The following is a 16,418-nucleotide window of genomic DNA, read 5'->3' as shown; positions in this document are numbered from 1 at the left end:
TGTTATATCCAAACAACCCTCACTTATAATTAAATCAAAGTACATATCACATGTATCTCCTATTTACAAGAAAATTGGCAGAGGTGGATATATATATAAAATAAGTATTTTGATCCATGCATTCTGATCTGCTACTTGAGTCCTAAGACAACTCTTAATTAGGACTGTATATACTCTTTATTTACAAATAGTGGTTCTTACCCCTAGAGTTTTTCTGAATCTACTGAGAAAATTTTTTAAATGATAAATTCTCTACTTAGAAAATCTCCTATTCATTCTTGCATCTTTAGAGTGGTATACCCAAATCTCCAAGGTAGAATGGGGAAAGAAGAGGAGAATTAGAGGGGAGCATACTTTGAAAATTCTTCCCAGAGATTTCTAAACTAGGCCAGCCTCACCCAGTTGTACAGGACTAATTCCATTTTAGTCAAAGTCATTTTGGTGATAGTTCTTACTTTCCCCTTCCATCCTATAGTAGCTATTAGGTAACATGTTGTCAATACAACATGTATACTCTGTTCCATCGTTTTCCTTCCTGGCTGTATAGAATATGGCAGCTGGAAAGGTATTCAGCAGAGTTCCCAGGGTATTGTAAGGTGCTCCTGCTAGCTCCAGAATCTGCTGGGTTAGCGAAACTGTTTAATGGAGGTTAATGTTTTCTTATTGTTTGAGAATTGTGAGGATATGTAAGCTTTTTTTGTTGTTTTAAGACTAAAGCAAAAGGTGAATCTTATAAAATTCTTCCAATATATGCAGGTCCCTGGTCCAACCAGTTGTGGATTAGTGCACCTGCCAATCCACAGAGGAAGGATTGCTGGGAAGAGAATGGGGATTTTTATTGAACTCTCCACTCACCTCACTTGTGCCTGATACTCATTCTTTATTGGACCTGAGGGGTTGAGGCAGGTTCTCAGCTGTGGAGAAAGAACACTGGGGAGAAAGAATGACAAAGACATTACTTATGAGTTTTTGTTTTCATTCTGGTCAGGAATTACTTAGTAGCCCTGTAGAAATATAAAAAAGTGATTCTGAAAAGAGTATTCATTATACTTTAAATAGCTTGGAAAAGCTGCACTCCCCAGCAAAGTGAAGAATGATAGCCACGGCGGAGTTACTCTGGAGGGAAGAGAATCATACGGCCCACTCTCATTAATGTTAATGGATAGCTTCACATGCACACTAGCGGGAAAAGAATCTTGTGAATTGAACTGTTTTCAGTTCTGATGGTTGTTACATTAATATCTGTGTAAGAAGTCAGTTTGTGCTCAAGTATACCAGGGGAACTACCATCTGCTCTAAAATCTCTCTTTAAAGTAGATTCTCTAGGGTTCTTAGCCTTTTAGCTTACAGATGCTACATCAATCTGGAAAGTAATTTCTAGAAGACCACTTCATTATCATTTATCTTTCTACTGTTCTCACAACTACTGCTTTCAAGCTCCCCAAACAGTTAAAAAAGAAATTAAACATGCCTGTGTGCATCTCCTTTTCTCCCTCCCTTCCTTTTTCCTTCCTTTGTATACACTAAGTTTTCAAACTCTGAACTTGGAGCTAGTTCTTTTCGCACAATTCACTTTCTGTCTTTTTGTCATTCCTCTACCAGGTGATGATACATTAAAATTATGGGACATCCGACAGTTTAATAAGCCACTTTTTTCAGCCTCGGGTCTTCCCACCATGTTCCCAATGTAAGTAGCATAGTTTTAATATTTGAGAGGCATAAGAGAATGGAAAATAAATTTATTCACCTTACTGTTAATTTATATATGTCTTACAGATCTTATAGAAAAGGGACTTGAAGAGTAATTCAAATAAGTTTTTTGAAAGATACATTTTATTTTTTCATTTTGCACGTTCTTCAGACTATAAAATTTTTTTAAAGTTGAAATGATGTATGTTCATGTGTTTACGTGTATGTGTGTATATATTGGATGCATGCATATGTCTTAGGGTAGTAAAAATATTTTAAGGAATTGAATTGTTCTTTTGATATTATATAAATGATAGGATAGACCTACATATTTGTTGTATACCATCAAAACAATTTTGTATAGTTCACAAGCATTATTATGTATCATTTTCTTAATTTTTTCTTGTCATCATTTCAGTCAATAATTCAGTTACCTTCACTTGAGACTGTCTCGCTCTTGATAGCTGAACACTGTTATTTCCATTCTACTAAGTTGACAAGTGAAGCATTTAAAGATGTTTTTGGAGGTAGTCAAGGATTTGACCTCTAAGTCCTACAGTTGATGCCTAAACAAAATTTTCTATTTTGGTAGAAATGAAATTTTAAATCTCTATTAAATAATGACCAATGGAGAATGTGAAGATCATGGGAGCATCAAATGGAAGAAGTTGTATTCTAACAGATCACTAGCTCTAACAGGATCTGTTGCCCATGGCATTTATGTGTTAAGACAAACAGATGAATGAACGAACATGAACTTATAGTTGATGAGAATTTCTTGAGCTATTATGCCTGCTACAAGTAAAGCTAGCTACATAACTTCTCTGGATCATGTCTTAGATTATCCGGAAGCAAGTGGCCAGACCTCTAATAACAAGAGCTGTTGAATCATAGCCATCGATTAAGTTCCAGTGGTACAACCTGCTTCTCATTTCATGGTGCCTGACTTGACAAAACTCAAATTATTTGAGAGGTGGTGGTGGTAAAAAAAATAGTTCCAAAACGGGACAAAATAATCAGTACTTAGTCATTAGTCATATCATGTCTATTTGTGTATAGATACCGTCGATGTCTATATTGCGTTTTTCTCATACTCTCTTTAATTAAAAAAAAATATATATATATATTCTATATAAATATATATATATATTCTAATGTGTAGAAGTTAAGAGCAAAGATTTTGGAATCAGACAGCCTATGTTCTAACTCCACCTGCACCACTTCCTATTGTGATCTTGGATAAGATTTATTTGACCTCTCTCTGCCTCACTTCCCTCATCAGTGAAATGGGAGTAATAATATCTACTTCTTAGGATTATTGTGAAGAGTAAGTGAATTAATATAAGTGCTTGACTAATTGTAAGCCCTATATCAGAGTTATCTCTTATTACAATGTTATTTTATATAACTCACTCTTTGTTGCACTGTTTGGGATCATACGCTTATATCATAAACTCTTTTTGTCTGTAGGACTGACTGCTGTTTCAGTCCAGACGATAAACTCATAGTCACTGGTACATCTGTTCAAAGGGGATGTGGCAGCGGCAAACTCGTTTTCTTTGAGCGCAGGACTTTCCAAAGAGTGTATGAAATAGACATCACGGATGCGGTATGTATTTTCTTTTCTCCCCAGCCTTGAGAATAAAGTGAAGTTACTTCTTAGCTGTCTTTTGTGTTGGTTTTTGGTTTTTAAATAGAACGTGAGCCCTGGTCCTTACAGTGCAATGGTAGCTGCTTTTTTCTCCAGCACAGGAATTCTTAGTACATTGCAGACTAGCCGATCCACGACATCCCCTTCTCTGACCCAGTATTTCCTATGGGCCCACACTTCAATCAGAATTTAGCTGGGCCTGTGATGTTTCCCCCTCTGCCAGCCAATTTGAAAAAAGCAGAAGCTGATCGTCATGTAGAATACAGAAATGAGCTTCCCACAATGTGCATATTTGTGAAGATTTGGGGATTGCAGATAATAGTGAGAAGTTATGCCTTCAGATAGTGATGAGGTGTATCATTGTTTCCTAAACTTTGAAACTTTGACAGAATTCTGCTTCTCAGAGTTGTTGTCATTAAGACTCAGTTTCCAATGAGCTTTGTTTCTAGTTATTTGAAAGTTTAAGACATTTCAGATTTAACTTCTACATCTAAAAAAAAACCCTTTAGTTTTCTTTTCAGATTAATGTGAGCACTAAAACACCAGCATGCATGCATGTATTTATTCATTCATTCATTCATTCATTCATTCATTCATGTCCTGAGACTGGAGCCATAGGTAATATAATAATAGTAAAGAGTCCCAGAGGAAAATCTGAATTCCTTTAAAGTCTTTTAAAATATGTATTATTATTTAGATTGTGAAGCAAATCATTGTTATTTTCTGAGTATGAAACAGGCCAATTACTGTCTGTGTAAATTTTCTTTGGCTCATTGTTAAATTCTTTAGTAATATCCTATATCTTAAACAGTGCTCTTATGTCGATTTTTCCAGTTGTTTCAACTCTGTAAACATTTGGGACATATTAAGCACTTAAATGATTCAGACAATTGAACAACTGTTTTTAAATCACCAGTAAAAAGCTCCTGTCTCTAATGTTCTAGTATTACTATGGAGTCTTAATTGTAGGCCCTAAATTTGAAACCATGGTATATAGTTAGAGACAATATAGGAATAACAATGAGACTAATTCTAGATGAGTACTTAAGCTTTAGATTCTAATCTCATGACATAATTTGAAATGTGCCAAGACTAATAATACTTTTTTGGGGTACATCCAGGAGCCAACTAAAACACTAGAATCAAAGAAAAACACCCTTGACTCTATCAACTTTAATCTTAAAAATAAAATTATTATAATTGGTTGTTCCAGAAGTAAGCTGTTCTGTTATGCCTCTCAACAGCTATACAATTCAGTATTATTCTTGGTATTGTGTTTTTAAATTGTAATTTAATTTGAAACATGAATAAATTAAGGGATATAGAAGTATGATTACACTTTTAAAGACATGCTGGATTTCCGTGGTGTACAGAATACGCTGTTTTGTTGCTGTGAGTTGCTTTTCTAGCTAGAGCTTTTTCTCCATAGCACTTAACCACCACCTCATCTATTATATATTTATTTGTTTTTGTGTGTCTTCTTCCACCAAGATATAAGCCCATGAGGGCAGAAACTTAGTCTGTTTTGTTCACTGTGATATCCTCAGTGCTTACAACACCGCCTGGCACTTAATCAATATTTATTGAATGAGTGAATGGTAATCAGTCAGCCCTCAGTATCCCTGAGTTTCACAACTGCAGATTCAACCAACCTCGGATTGAAAATATTAAAAAAAAAAAAAAATCCAGAAAATCGATTTCTAAACAACATAGGATAACAACTATTTATTTTAGTATTTATAGTGTATTAGGTATTACAAGTAATCTGGAGATGATTTACAAGGGAAAGGAGGGGTGTGAGGGTTACATGCAAATACTATGTCATTTTATTGAGCATCCCAGATTTTGGTATCTGAAGGATTCTAAAACCAGTCCCCTGCAGATACTGAGGACGATTGTACTTGGGAAGTGCAAGTAGGTGATGCATATTAGAAGCACAGGTGGCCTTTAGAGAGTGAGTGGGAGAGAAGTATCTAGAGATGGAAAGGCAACTGACCTTGTATACCATAATATGAAGGTGACTTTGTCTTGTGCCTTTTTTTTTAAAAGCAAAGGAATGACATTCAGATCTACGTTTTAGAACAGTGTAATTTTTACTGAAGTGTGAAGGTTGGATTTACAAGATTTGGTGTTCGTTTACATGTGAAGGCTGAAGTTTATAATTTGGGAGACTGGATCAATGTTCTGTAAGATAAAAAAAAAGGAAAGAAAGCAGGTTTTGGAAGAAAGATAGTGAGTTCCGTTGTGGGTGCGTTTAACTTGAAATAACTACCTGTAGGACCTCTGAGTAGAGATGCTCAGTAGATAGATGGATAGATGAGTTTGGTCCTTAAGAGAGAGGACAGTTTGGGGAGAAGCATTTATAGTTTATAGTTGAAATGTTGGTTGCTGATTATATTAGATTAAGGAAAGGGCATGAAAGAGAGAATGAGCCTTCGGAAACCCAAGCTTTTAAGGGATGAGCAAATGAAGAGAAGCAAACAAGGGAGAAGGGGTTATTAAGTAAATAGAATAGACCATATATTGAATTATCTTAGAAAAGCCAGAAAATATTCTGAGATACATTTTAATAGATGGGTGAGAGAGAATTTCAAATAGGGACAAAAGACACACTTTAAATCATTGATTTAGGATTTGTTTGTTTGTCTTTTTTTGTTGTTAACATCAGACAGCATTGTTTTCTGTTTATATAGTAGGATGGTATGTTAAAGAGACTTTAAATTGCCCCTTTGATCTATTTTCTCAAGTTTAAAGTCTTCTTGGAGTGTAAGAAAATAAATGCATCCTTTGGAATAGGTAAAGAGGGTGGACACTTTGCTAGAGGGGAAAAAAAACCCCACCTCTATTATTTTATTTTTTTGTCATTTAAAACCAGGATAGTCATTTCTTTTAGAAATATCACACTGTGCTGTAGTAAGGCACTTAACTGTGTTGAGTTTAAATTTACATAAAAGGCAGCATCTCATATTCTTAATATCAACATATAGTGGTGTACTTGTTTGACTAGGTACAGATAGTGGTGGCTTTAGGTCTATCCTAGATATGTCTATTTATTTCAGTAAAGTGTGATTGATTTTATTCTTCCCATACCCTCTTCTAAAACAAAATAAACCCCCAGATAGTTATGTTCAAGAATGCGAAGCTCAGCAAGTGTATGGAAGCAAACATTGTTTTCATTCAGGGGATGTTAGAATCTGTTTAATTAATTTCCTAATAACTAAAAATTGTCCTGCAGCCTTTACAATAAATACCTTTTTAAAATATAACAATTAAATTTTCCATATTTATTTTTGTAACAGACATAGAAAAAAACTGGTTATAATCCCACTCTACATTGTCATATGCTCTGAAAATTGAGTTTACAAACTCACTTTTGTTTTTGTGTATGATGAGACCCCAGCTTTTTATGTATTATAGAAGTAATATATAAAATATTATGTTTTATATATAATAAAAGTAATATATTAAAAAGAGTAAAAGACTTCTCCATTTTTTTTTGCGATAAAAGTATAGGAGTAAAAGAATGGACAAAATATAATTTGGAGATGACATATCAATTAAAAAAATAGTTATGTATAAAAGAAACAAATTTTTAAATGTCTTCAAAATTCCAGTTATTTTGAGAAATACTCTGAAATAACATTATAAACTATTACCAGCTTATTAATATGTCATCAAATTATCATTTATTGCAGAATGACTAATAGAATTTCCTTTTTAACTGATATAATTCAAGGGATGGTTTATATTACCATTTATATTCTTTAATCCAAACATAGTGAAATAAAATTCTTCTGACCTGGTATTATTTAAGATGGTGGCCTCTTCACCTCAGTTGCTTTTGATAATAATTTGAAAGAGATAGCAGACATTTCCTTGGGTAAAAAGAAAACAGATGGAAAGGAAAAAGCGAGAAATTTCACACCTGATTCTGACTTCTCTTCTGATTTGTTTGTTTGCTTAGATGCTTTGGTGAAGTACCTCTGTTTCTGTAAACACTGACTGAACAAAGTGAGGGAAAGAAAGAAAAAGAGAAACCCTTGTTTTTAAAACAATTATAACATCTGGCACAACTGATCTAGCCGAAGGGAAAGGAAATTTGCTTCAATATTTTCATCTAGACTGCCTTAAGCATTTCAAAGTTGATTGAGAATTCTGGTGCCAACATAAGAAATATAACAGTAAAGGTCATTTAAAAGAAAAAAAAAATTGTTTGTGATTACCTAAAAATTTTTTAATTCAGGAACATTTTTTAACCACCAAAGTAAACAGATAGCAAAGAACAAAGTATATATTAGATGTTTGCTTCTTTCTACCACTGCTGTTCTCCAGAATATCCCCTTCCTGTGAGAAATGAAATTTATATTATGCACATGTCATTTATGTTCATTTTAAAAAAACTCAGAATGTCAAGTACTAGTATCTTCTATCAGTTCGAAGTCTTGTTATTAATTTTTTTCATGAAGCCAACCCTATAGTTAGAGCAAATGTATATTCTGGCTCTCCCTTCCTGGAACTTTATCAGTTCTTTTCATTTTCATCAAATGGAGGAAATTGAAATAAAAATGACTTTTTTATTTGTTATTAATATCAACTCTGGTCTTCCCCTAAAAGATAAGGAGAACTTGAAGTTTTTCTACCAGATATATTTATTCATTTACTACTCCCTGCCCCTTATTATCATGGGTTTTGATTGAAAAAAAAGTAGTTATTATTAAAATTATGTTAAGGTATAATTTATAAATTTACTAAAAGGAGGGGAATTTTTCTATTTAACACCCATATGTCTGATTATAGAAATAGTCTATAGAGGAGAAAGTGAGGTCTGTATTTTGTGAAAAACTGATTTATTTTTAAAAAACCATTTTCATGAGAATATCAACTATGTTTTCTTCTCTAAGTGAGTTTCTGAAGAGAACTTGAGTTTATATTATTTAGTTTTTGTAAAATCTGATTCTTCATATATACATTAAAATGAGGACTATCAGATTAGCTTTTTGTATTTTAATTGTATTTTACCGATTATAAAAGTAGTATATTAAAAATGTAAGAAATTGACAATGTAGAAAAGATCATTAAGAAAATAAATACCATATCTAATCACATCTTCCAGATATTATTCCCAGATATGACATTTCAATTAACAAATTTTGATGTCCAAGAAAATTACTGTTTGTTATTATGTTTTGATGTCCAAGAAAATTCGTTATTAAATTTTGTTATTAAATTTTGATGTCCAAGAAAATTACTATGTTTGTTATAACAAACATAGTAAAAATTACTATATTTGTTATATAAAATGATATATAACATAAAATGAAAGTATTGCCACTTTTACTTCATATAAATCCAAAGACATTGAATAAGAAGAATAAATGGTTATAATAGGGCCATAAAATAATAGATCCTTCATGAAGCTAGCTGCTTATCTTATTTGTAAGTGTAAGGGACATGCTGACCATTCAGACTACAATCAACTTCCATTATTGGTACATACATATAGAAGAGAGCAGAAAGATTATTCAAATTAATGGATCTTCCAGAAGTCTTCAGAATTGGCTTTAGAACCTATCTTTGTTCTTACATTTGATTCTAGATGTAACTAATCTGGAAATTCACTTCGAACAAATTAATAAAGCTATGCTTGTGAAAACTTGTGTCTGAAGGAGTTGAGGAACTCATCTGTTCTGTTTCACTCTGGGAACAGACTAATGATCTGTCTTATGGATACAAATTTCCAGCTCAGACAGAATTGCACCTCTTTAAATGTTTTCTAGAAATGAGTCAAGCAGTATCCTTGCCCAGTCAGGATTATACAAGGAATAGTACACTGAGAGGACTTGAACGATCAGCAGTGCAAATGCCAATTGAAACTAAACTTGAAAGACTCGATTTGGCATTTATCTACCTTCTAAAATATAGTGAAACCTTCCTAATGTGTAGCACACAGGGATGGGAAAAAACTGGGCTTTGAAGTAACTAGCTTTCCATTATCTGATTTTTATTAAAGAGCAATCAGGCAGCTGGTTGACTAGCGAATAGCAGTTGCTTGGAATTACATATTATTTTGAATAAAGAGATAATCAGCTTAATGAAATTTTACTGTAATTCACTTTCTTGGAGAGTTTAAACAGAGTCTAGATAGATCCTTGATTAACATATTCATGTTTAATAAAATATGTGCATGTTCCCGTCGCCAAGTAGTAAGACAGTATTACCCGTCATAGTATATGGAGCATTTGCTTATTGAGAGCAGGAAGGCAGAGTAAGTGAGCACTGGATATTTCCTGGTCTTCTGAGATACATAAATATTTGATAGAGAACCTAGAATAGACAATGGAGTTTTAGTGTAAGTCTCCCAATATAGCAGTTACATAGTGTTTCCTCTAGCATCACCTGGCCCAGGGTCACTAGCTAACTTCCAGCATGGCTGCAATGACAGTGTTTCACTGTCAAGAAGCACAGTGGTCAATCAGTAGTACTTTCTTTAGGAATATTTTTTTTTTTAGTCACTGAAATAAAGATATGCCATTGGGCTGTGATGAAAAATAATGTTGCATTTTTGCTGCTTTTGTGATTTGAATTACTAAACCATTTCTTGGGATTTCCCGAAGCAAGCTGCATACATAACAGAGTGCAATTTAAATAGTAACTGAAATTCAGCTGGAGGCCCCTACTAAGTTAGCTTCACAGTGTCCAAGGCGGGCTGGTATCAGTAAGACTTGAATAAATTACTTCTCGGTTCTCATTGCATCTAAATGTATCACGCTATGGGCAGATATTCCAGGACAGTAGTTTTTAGGATTTGAAGAATACAGTTGAGTGAGTGCTCATCTGTAGGCACATTGAGTGGAGAGAAAAGAAACCACCAATTTCGTGATGGTAAGTTAATATCTGCCTAATCAAGTCTTAAAATGTTTTAGGGAAAATGACAGGAACTAGTTTAGTGCTGAATCTTTTTTATTATTTTAAAACATTATATAGTAAAATTGACCTCTTTTTAAAGTATACAGTTCTGTGATTTTTTAAAAATACATGTATAGATTCATATAGCCACCATCAACACAATTCGGGTTCAGAACAGTTCCATCACCCCTAAAACACCTTTTCTGTGCTATTCCTCCATAGTCACACTCTCACTCCTTTGCCTTCTCACTCCTAATCCCTGGCATTCATTGATCTATTCTCCATCACTATAGTGTAGGCTTTTCAAGAATGTCTTGCAAGTGGACTCCTATAAGATGTAACCTTTTTATATTGACTTTGTGCAGAATGCCTTTGAGATTCATCTAGGCTGTTTGTGTGAATCAATAGTTTGATATATCTTATTGCCGAGTAGTTTTCCACTGTATGTATAGAGCACAGTTTGTTTATCTGTTAAAGGACATTTGATTATTTCCAGTTTTGAGAGATTTTGGATAGAGCTGCTGCTATAAGCATTCATATATAGGTTTATGTGTGAACCTAAGTTTTCAATTCCTAAGTGTGGTCTGGCTGAGTCATATGCTGAGTGAATGTTTATTTTTGTAGGAAAATGCTAAGCCATTCCTCAGAGTAGCAGTACCATTTTGCATTTATCACCAACAGTGTATGTGTTTTCCACTTGCTCTGCATCCTCACCAACACTTTGTATTGTTGGCATTTTTAACATTATGCATTCTAATAGTGTGGTGTGGTATCTCGTTGTGGTTATGATTTGCATTTTCCTAATGGCTAATGAATATCTTCATGTGTTCATTTTCCATTTTTTATCATGTTCGGTGAAGTACATATTCAAATTTTTTGCCCATTTTAAAGTCAAGTTCTTTGTTTTCTTACTGTTAAGTTTTGAGAGTCCTTTTATGTATTCTATATACCACCTTTTTTTTAGGATATGTAATTTGAAAATTTTTTTTCCAGTTTGTTGCTTGTTTATCTTTTTCTTAATAGAATCTTTTATAAAGCAAAAGATTTTTATTTTGATAAAATGTAATTTATTAATTTTTACTTTTATAGAATGTTTTGGTGTTACTTCTTAAGAACTCTTTGACCCCAGGTCACACAGATTTTCTTCAGTATTTTCTTCTAAAAGTTTTATGTTTTACATTTAGGTATGGTCCATTTTGAACTTATTTTTGTGTAATAGCATTAGATACAGGTTGAGGCAGAGCCAAGACTAGGGTCAAGCTCAAGCATAAAATTTAAGAAGGTACCAAAAGCTCAGTAATTAAGATAAATAACATTTTAATACAAGATTATAAAAAAATCAAAGTTACTCCAAAAAATTCGTGATGAATAAAATACCAATATTTTAAATAAAAATGAGATGAGTAACAGTGCTGTGCCAAGCTGTATTAAAGCCTGAGGGAAAAGGAAAACTCAGTTGATCTGATCCTGTCTTTATTTAAAATTTTGATATTTTGTTCATCACAGAGGAGGTGGGGGAATGCTACACTCACTTCTGCTTCAGTGATACTTTGAATTCTGGACTAATTCCCCAGGCCACCCACTACTATTTGCTTTTCAGAGCCCTCAAATAGGTGCTCCATTTTGCCCAGAGTTATAACTGCATTCAGAGGGAGACACTGAGTGAAATGTGTTTCCCTGTCTCACCCAGAACATGGAGTGTTGTTTTTTTTTTTAATCAAAAAAATTGCAACAGTGATGAAAAACGCATAATGAAATAGTACAAATTGCAGCCGATGTGCCAGGGAGGAAGTTTCTCAGATTGCTGTACATTTGCAGGGACATCCATATTGTAGGAAATAAAATAATGTCACTGATCCTCGTGTGGGTCACCCTTCTTACTATGACGGTATGTTCCTTTGACATAACTACGCCACAGGCAAAGCTGCTGGTTATTGCTCAGGTAGCTGCCCTCTGGCATCAGGCATACTTTGCTCAGTTTCTCAGTTATCTTCGAGTCCAGCTCCTTGTATAACTCTCCTGTATGAAAATTAGACTTACATTTAACAGAAGATTTTACAGTCTCTCTGAAGAGTTCATTCTTGTTTATGAGTTCTCTTGCCATCAGATATTTTTTTCCTTACCTTTAGCCTCCCATTCTCATGCTTAGAGTCCACATCCTTTACTCTAGTCCTCATGGAGTTAGAGAACAGCTGGTCAACATCCTCTGTTTCCTTGAAGATTATAAAGTTACTGTTCAGTCTTTTCTTGTCCAAATGAGCCAAACTTAGTTTTTGTTGTTATTGCCATTGTTTTTAACATTTCTCTGTGGGCTATTTTCTCAGCGCTTCTGTTATCTTTGATACTCTCTTCTCAGCCAATTCTAGATTCTTTAGTGACCAAATTAGAGTAAGAGTCTCTTCGATGCCATGTGGGTGGTAAAGGCCTTACATTCTTAATGCTTAGAGTAATACATGGTGCATAGTAAGTATTTGGTGAAAATGTATTTGTTAATTTTGCTTTACCTCTTATCATATTTTATTCTAGTATGTTCTTATTGAGACTTACTATAGTGGCCTATTCCCTACCACTTTCTCTTGTTGGTTTTTTTTTGTTGTTGTTAATAGTTTTTTTAAAATAAATTTGGAATTTTAGAACATAAATGTTTTATTTTGGATTTGATGGAAGAAGTACACATTTTATTTTAATTATTTGCTTTAAAACTTGAGATGATCCTTTTTCAGTCTTACTAAAAATAGCTGTTTCGAGTTCAGTAGAGGAAACAAATTTACTGCAGATGCTTAAAATACTCATCATTTAGAATTCTAATGAATATAATTTGTTTTGGTTATTATATTGTTAATGAATATGATCTGTGCCCTGGATCTATTTTGTAAAACACTCTCCTTTGAAGTAAAAATTTTTTGTTGGAATTTGTCACTATATTTTATCAAAAGTCTAATCATTATTCTTCTTTAGAATAGAAGACATATTCTGATATATTTATTACTTCATTTCTGTTCTCATCTTTAGTCTTTTTTAAAAGAACAACTTTATAAATTTATTTAATGAGTAGACTCGTAATTCAGATACAGTTATTTAGATTCTCTATTCAACATTCTCTTCGCTGAAATACTGTGTACTACAGGAATCCAGATTCAAAACCTATAGTGAGATGTCTTTTCCCTTAATTATCTATTTGGCGGTGATCTCGTTTGGGGAGTTACAGTAGGATGAAGGGCCTATATATACTGCTTCAGGCTTCATAAATCATTGAAGGCAGAAGAATGAGGACTAAAAGGAGAAGGGCTTGTCCAGTTTAATAGTTTCTCCCTTTTCTGGTGTCATTTAACCGTGTAACATGTCGTATTAAAAGGCATCTAATACTTCTTGGTATCAGCAGTTTCAAGGAAATGTTTTCTGTTTACTGTTTTGCTTTCATTTCTAGTCCTTTAAAACAGTAGAAAAGTTCACATTTTCCTTTTGGTTAAATAGAAACTCTTTTCCTCTTCTGTACAAGAGCTTGGTGTTTTATTTTACTGGTGTTTAGCTTTATCTCCATTTCCTTGTATGGACATAATTGCTATGGTGGCAAAACTGAATGAAGACTCAGCCACTAGATAATACCACCCTGGAGGAGAAACATACTTGACTTCTGTATAAAATACAAAAAAAGGAGAACTTGATTTTGTAGATGTTTAAAGGTGTGCAAAATGACAGTGTTCTTTAAGTAATGTCTAAACATGTAATACAATAATGACTAGTGCTCTCTTGTCTAACCCCAACACCATATTATGTCCCATTGATAGAAGACCAAGTGAAGGACTTTATGTCGTGTAGAATTTTCTGTGGCAGTTTTTCCTCTCCCAACCTGAATTTGATGAATGGTCTTCAGTAACAAGTTTTCCAGCTGTTCTATCAGAACTCTGGCCAAACTTTCACAATTATATATAGTGTGGGGAAGAAAGAGGTCTATAATTAACACGTATCTCAGGATAGTGTATTTTCCTTTTTTAGGAAAAAAACACTCTTGTATGAGCAGGGGTTCTGAGACCCCCAAAGGGCTAAATAAAAGTATGATTTGTAGAACATACTATATCTTTCCCCATACTATATTAAGATAAATAGTGCTTTACATATCCTCTATAATTCATATTTGAAGATTCAGCTTTTCCTGTATTTTTTTTTTTTTTGGTTTTACATACTTGATGATTTCCAGGATGTGATCGTATATGTATTTCATACCTAGTAGTTAGGGATTTAATAGTTTTATCCATTTATGCTTTGTTTATTCATATAAACAAAGGATTTATGGTTATTATCTTTTTGCCCATCTCTAACTATGGATAAAGGAGGAAGAAGGGTAAAGGGGCCTGGATCTGTGTAGATTTGATTGAGAGAGGTGGCACCTTAGGTAGTGCTTCCCAAACTTTTTCACAACCTGGTCCCCATAATAGTTGATCGTGCATGATAGAAACAGGTAAGGCTAATCTCCTGGAAGTGACTTGCCTGGGACTCCAGCACCCCAGGCTCCTCTCAGGCCTGAGGGACTCCATATCTGGGCACACCAGCAACCTATCCTGTGCCCACCGGTGGGAAGATCACCTTGGGTGTTGAGACTGTGTTCCCAGTAAGTACTGCTTCTAAGTGGATCACTGGAATGGGGCCTCTGGGGTATTTGCCTTATGGGGCCCACCACCGATGTCGCTCACCTGTAGTAGACTCCAGCTGCCAGACTCCTGTTTGTTTCCCACTCCCAAATTGTCATTGATAAGAATAATTACCAGATTTTCTTCAGTTGTAATTTGTGCTTTCTTTGCCTTTGTCCGTTCTCCTCAAATAACAGGATTGGACCAAACTAAAATTTAGTGTTTTGAATTAGATGAAGAAAATGTGTTTAATTTTCTTACCCAAGAGACTTTCCATTTTCTCTGAGAACTTTTTCTCGTGATGAAATTCTTTAGGCAAGTTTATTATTAGATACAGATGTGATTTATTTAGTGCCAAGGACAACTACCAGATTCCAGATTTTTGCTGCTTTAGAGGTTACCTTAATTTTAGACCATAGGCCGTAAATGAACTGATTTTAATAAATATATTTTCCATAGGTTTGATGAAAATTGATTTGATAATTAGATGCTAATTTTTAAAAAGTGTAATCCGTGCATCTGTACCAAATATTTATGGCATGGATAGAGCAACACTTTTCTTTGTTTGATTTTTCCACAGCAACCCCTACATTTATAAAAGTTCTGTGACATTTTTTTCTTTTCACCATTGGGCGTCTATCTAGTTTATCGGAGAGAGAATTATTTGGGGCATTGAAAGGGAAAGATTGAGAAGATGTCCAGCAAAGAGTGATAATTGCTACAATTTGTATAGTGGAACTTCCCGAGAGTTCGAGGAGTGTGGAAGAGAAAAAAGGAGGGAGATACGTGCTCAGTTAGAGAGCAGAGCAGAGAAGATGTCTTTCTTTAATCTTTTGCGTTTGAGGGATGTCTCCACAGAGATCAGGTGCGTGTTGAGGAGCCTTATTTATTGGATACTGAGGCTTACTCAACAGGTTTGCTGCCTGCACTTTAGAGTGATGAGGCCAAGCCCCATGGCCCATGCATGCTGCAAAATAATCCAAGTTTGGGGAAAGCAAGGCTTTGGGAGGACAGGACAAATAGCCTGGAAACGTTTCAAGAATTCCCATCTTACTCTTCTATTTCCCCGGCTCAGTATTTTAATATGGAAAGCAGTTTTTCTTTTTCCATGAAATAAAACTTGTTAAAATCTGAAGAAATTTCTTTCTTCAGTACTTTTCCATTTTCATCTGCCTTCTTTTTATTTGTTTTAGACTCACATCTTGATCTGTGTTCTGAGCCGTGGGGATCACATATGGTCATTACGGCCATTCCAGTGTATTGGGTAGTCCTGAGGGTGTCCATGACCGTGAGGCTGCCTCTGTACAAGTCTGCAAGACCATGTGACAGTCTGCTTCACAGACAGGTGTAAGGCTCTTTATTTGAAAATTCTGAGAAATACTTGTTCTCCCAAGGAATCACTGAGTTGGCTTATCCATTCTTGTACTTAATTACAAAAACCAAACATGAAAAAACCAGATGGAGTTTGGTTTACAGTATGGGTCAGCAGCTGGGAAGGATCAGGAAATGGTGTTTCATCATAATCATGTTTCAGATATAAAATT

General features: G+C 34.3%; 1 protein-coding gene across 1 annotated transcript in view; it reads left to right on the top strand.

Moving 5' to 3' along the window:
• WDR70 (WD repeat domain 70) overlaps nt 1-16,418 on the top strand; it is a 225,016-nt gene that overhangs the window by 181,066 nt on the left and 27,532 nt on the right. Inside the window, exons 12-13 of the mRNA XM_039842639.1 lie at nt 1,603-1,687; nt 3,160-3,298. Coding sequence (XP_039698573.1) covers nt 1,603-1,687; nt 3,160-3,298 — 224 coding nt within the window. The remainder of the gene's footprint in view (nt 1-1,602; nt 1,688-3,159; nt 3,299-16,418) is intronic.

Source organism: Pteropus medius, unplaced genomic scaffold (assembly GCF_902729225.1).
Source record: "Pteropus medius unplaced genomic scaffold, Ma_sr-lr_union100, whole genome shotgun sequence".
In the NCBI taxonomy this organism is placed as follows: domain Eukaryota; kingdom Metazoa; phylum Chordata; class Mammalia; order Chiroptera; family Pteropodidae; genus Pteropus; species Pteropus medius.
Note: the sequence above shows the minus strand (reverse complement) of the source record. Positions and strands in the feature narration are given on the sequence as shown.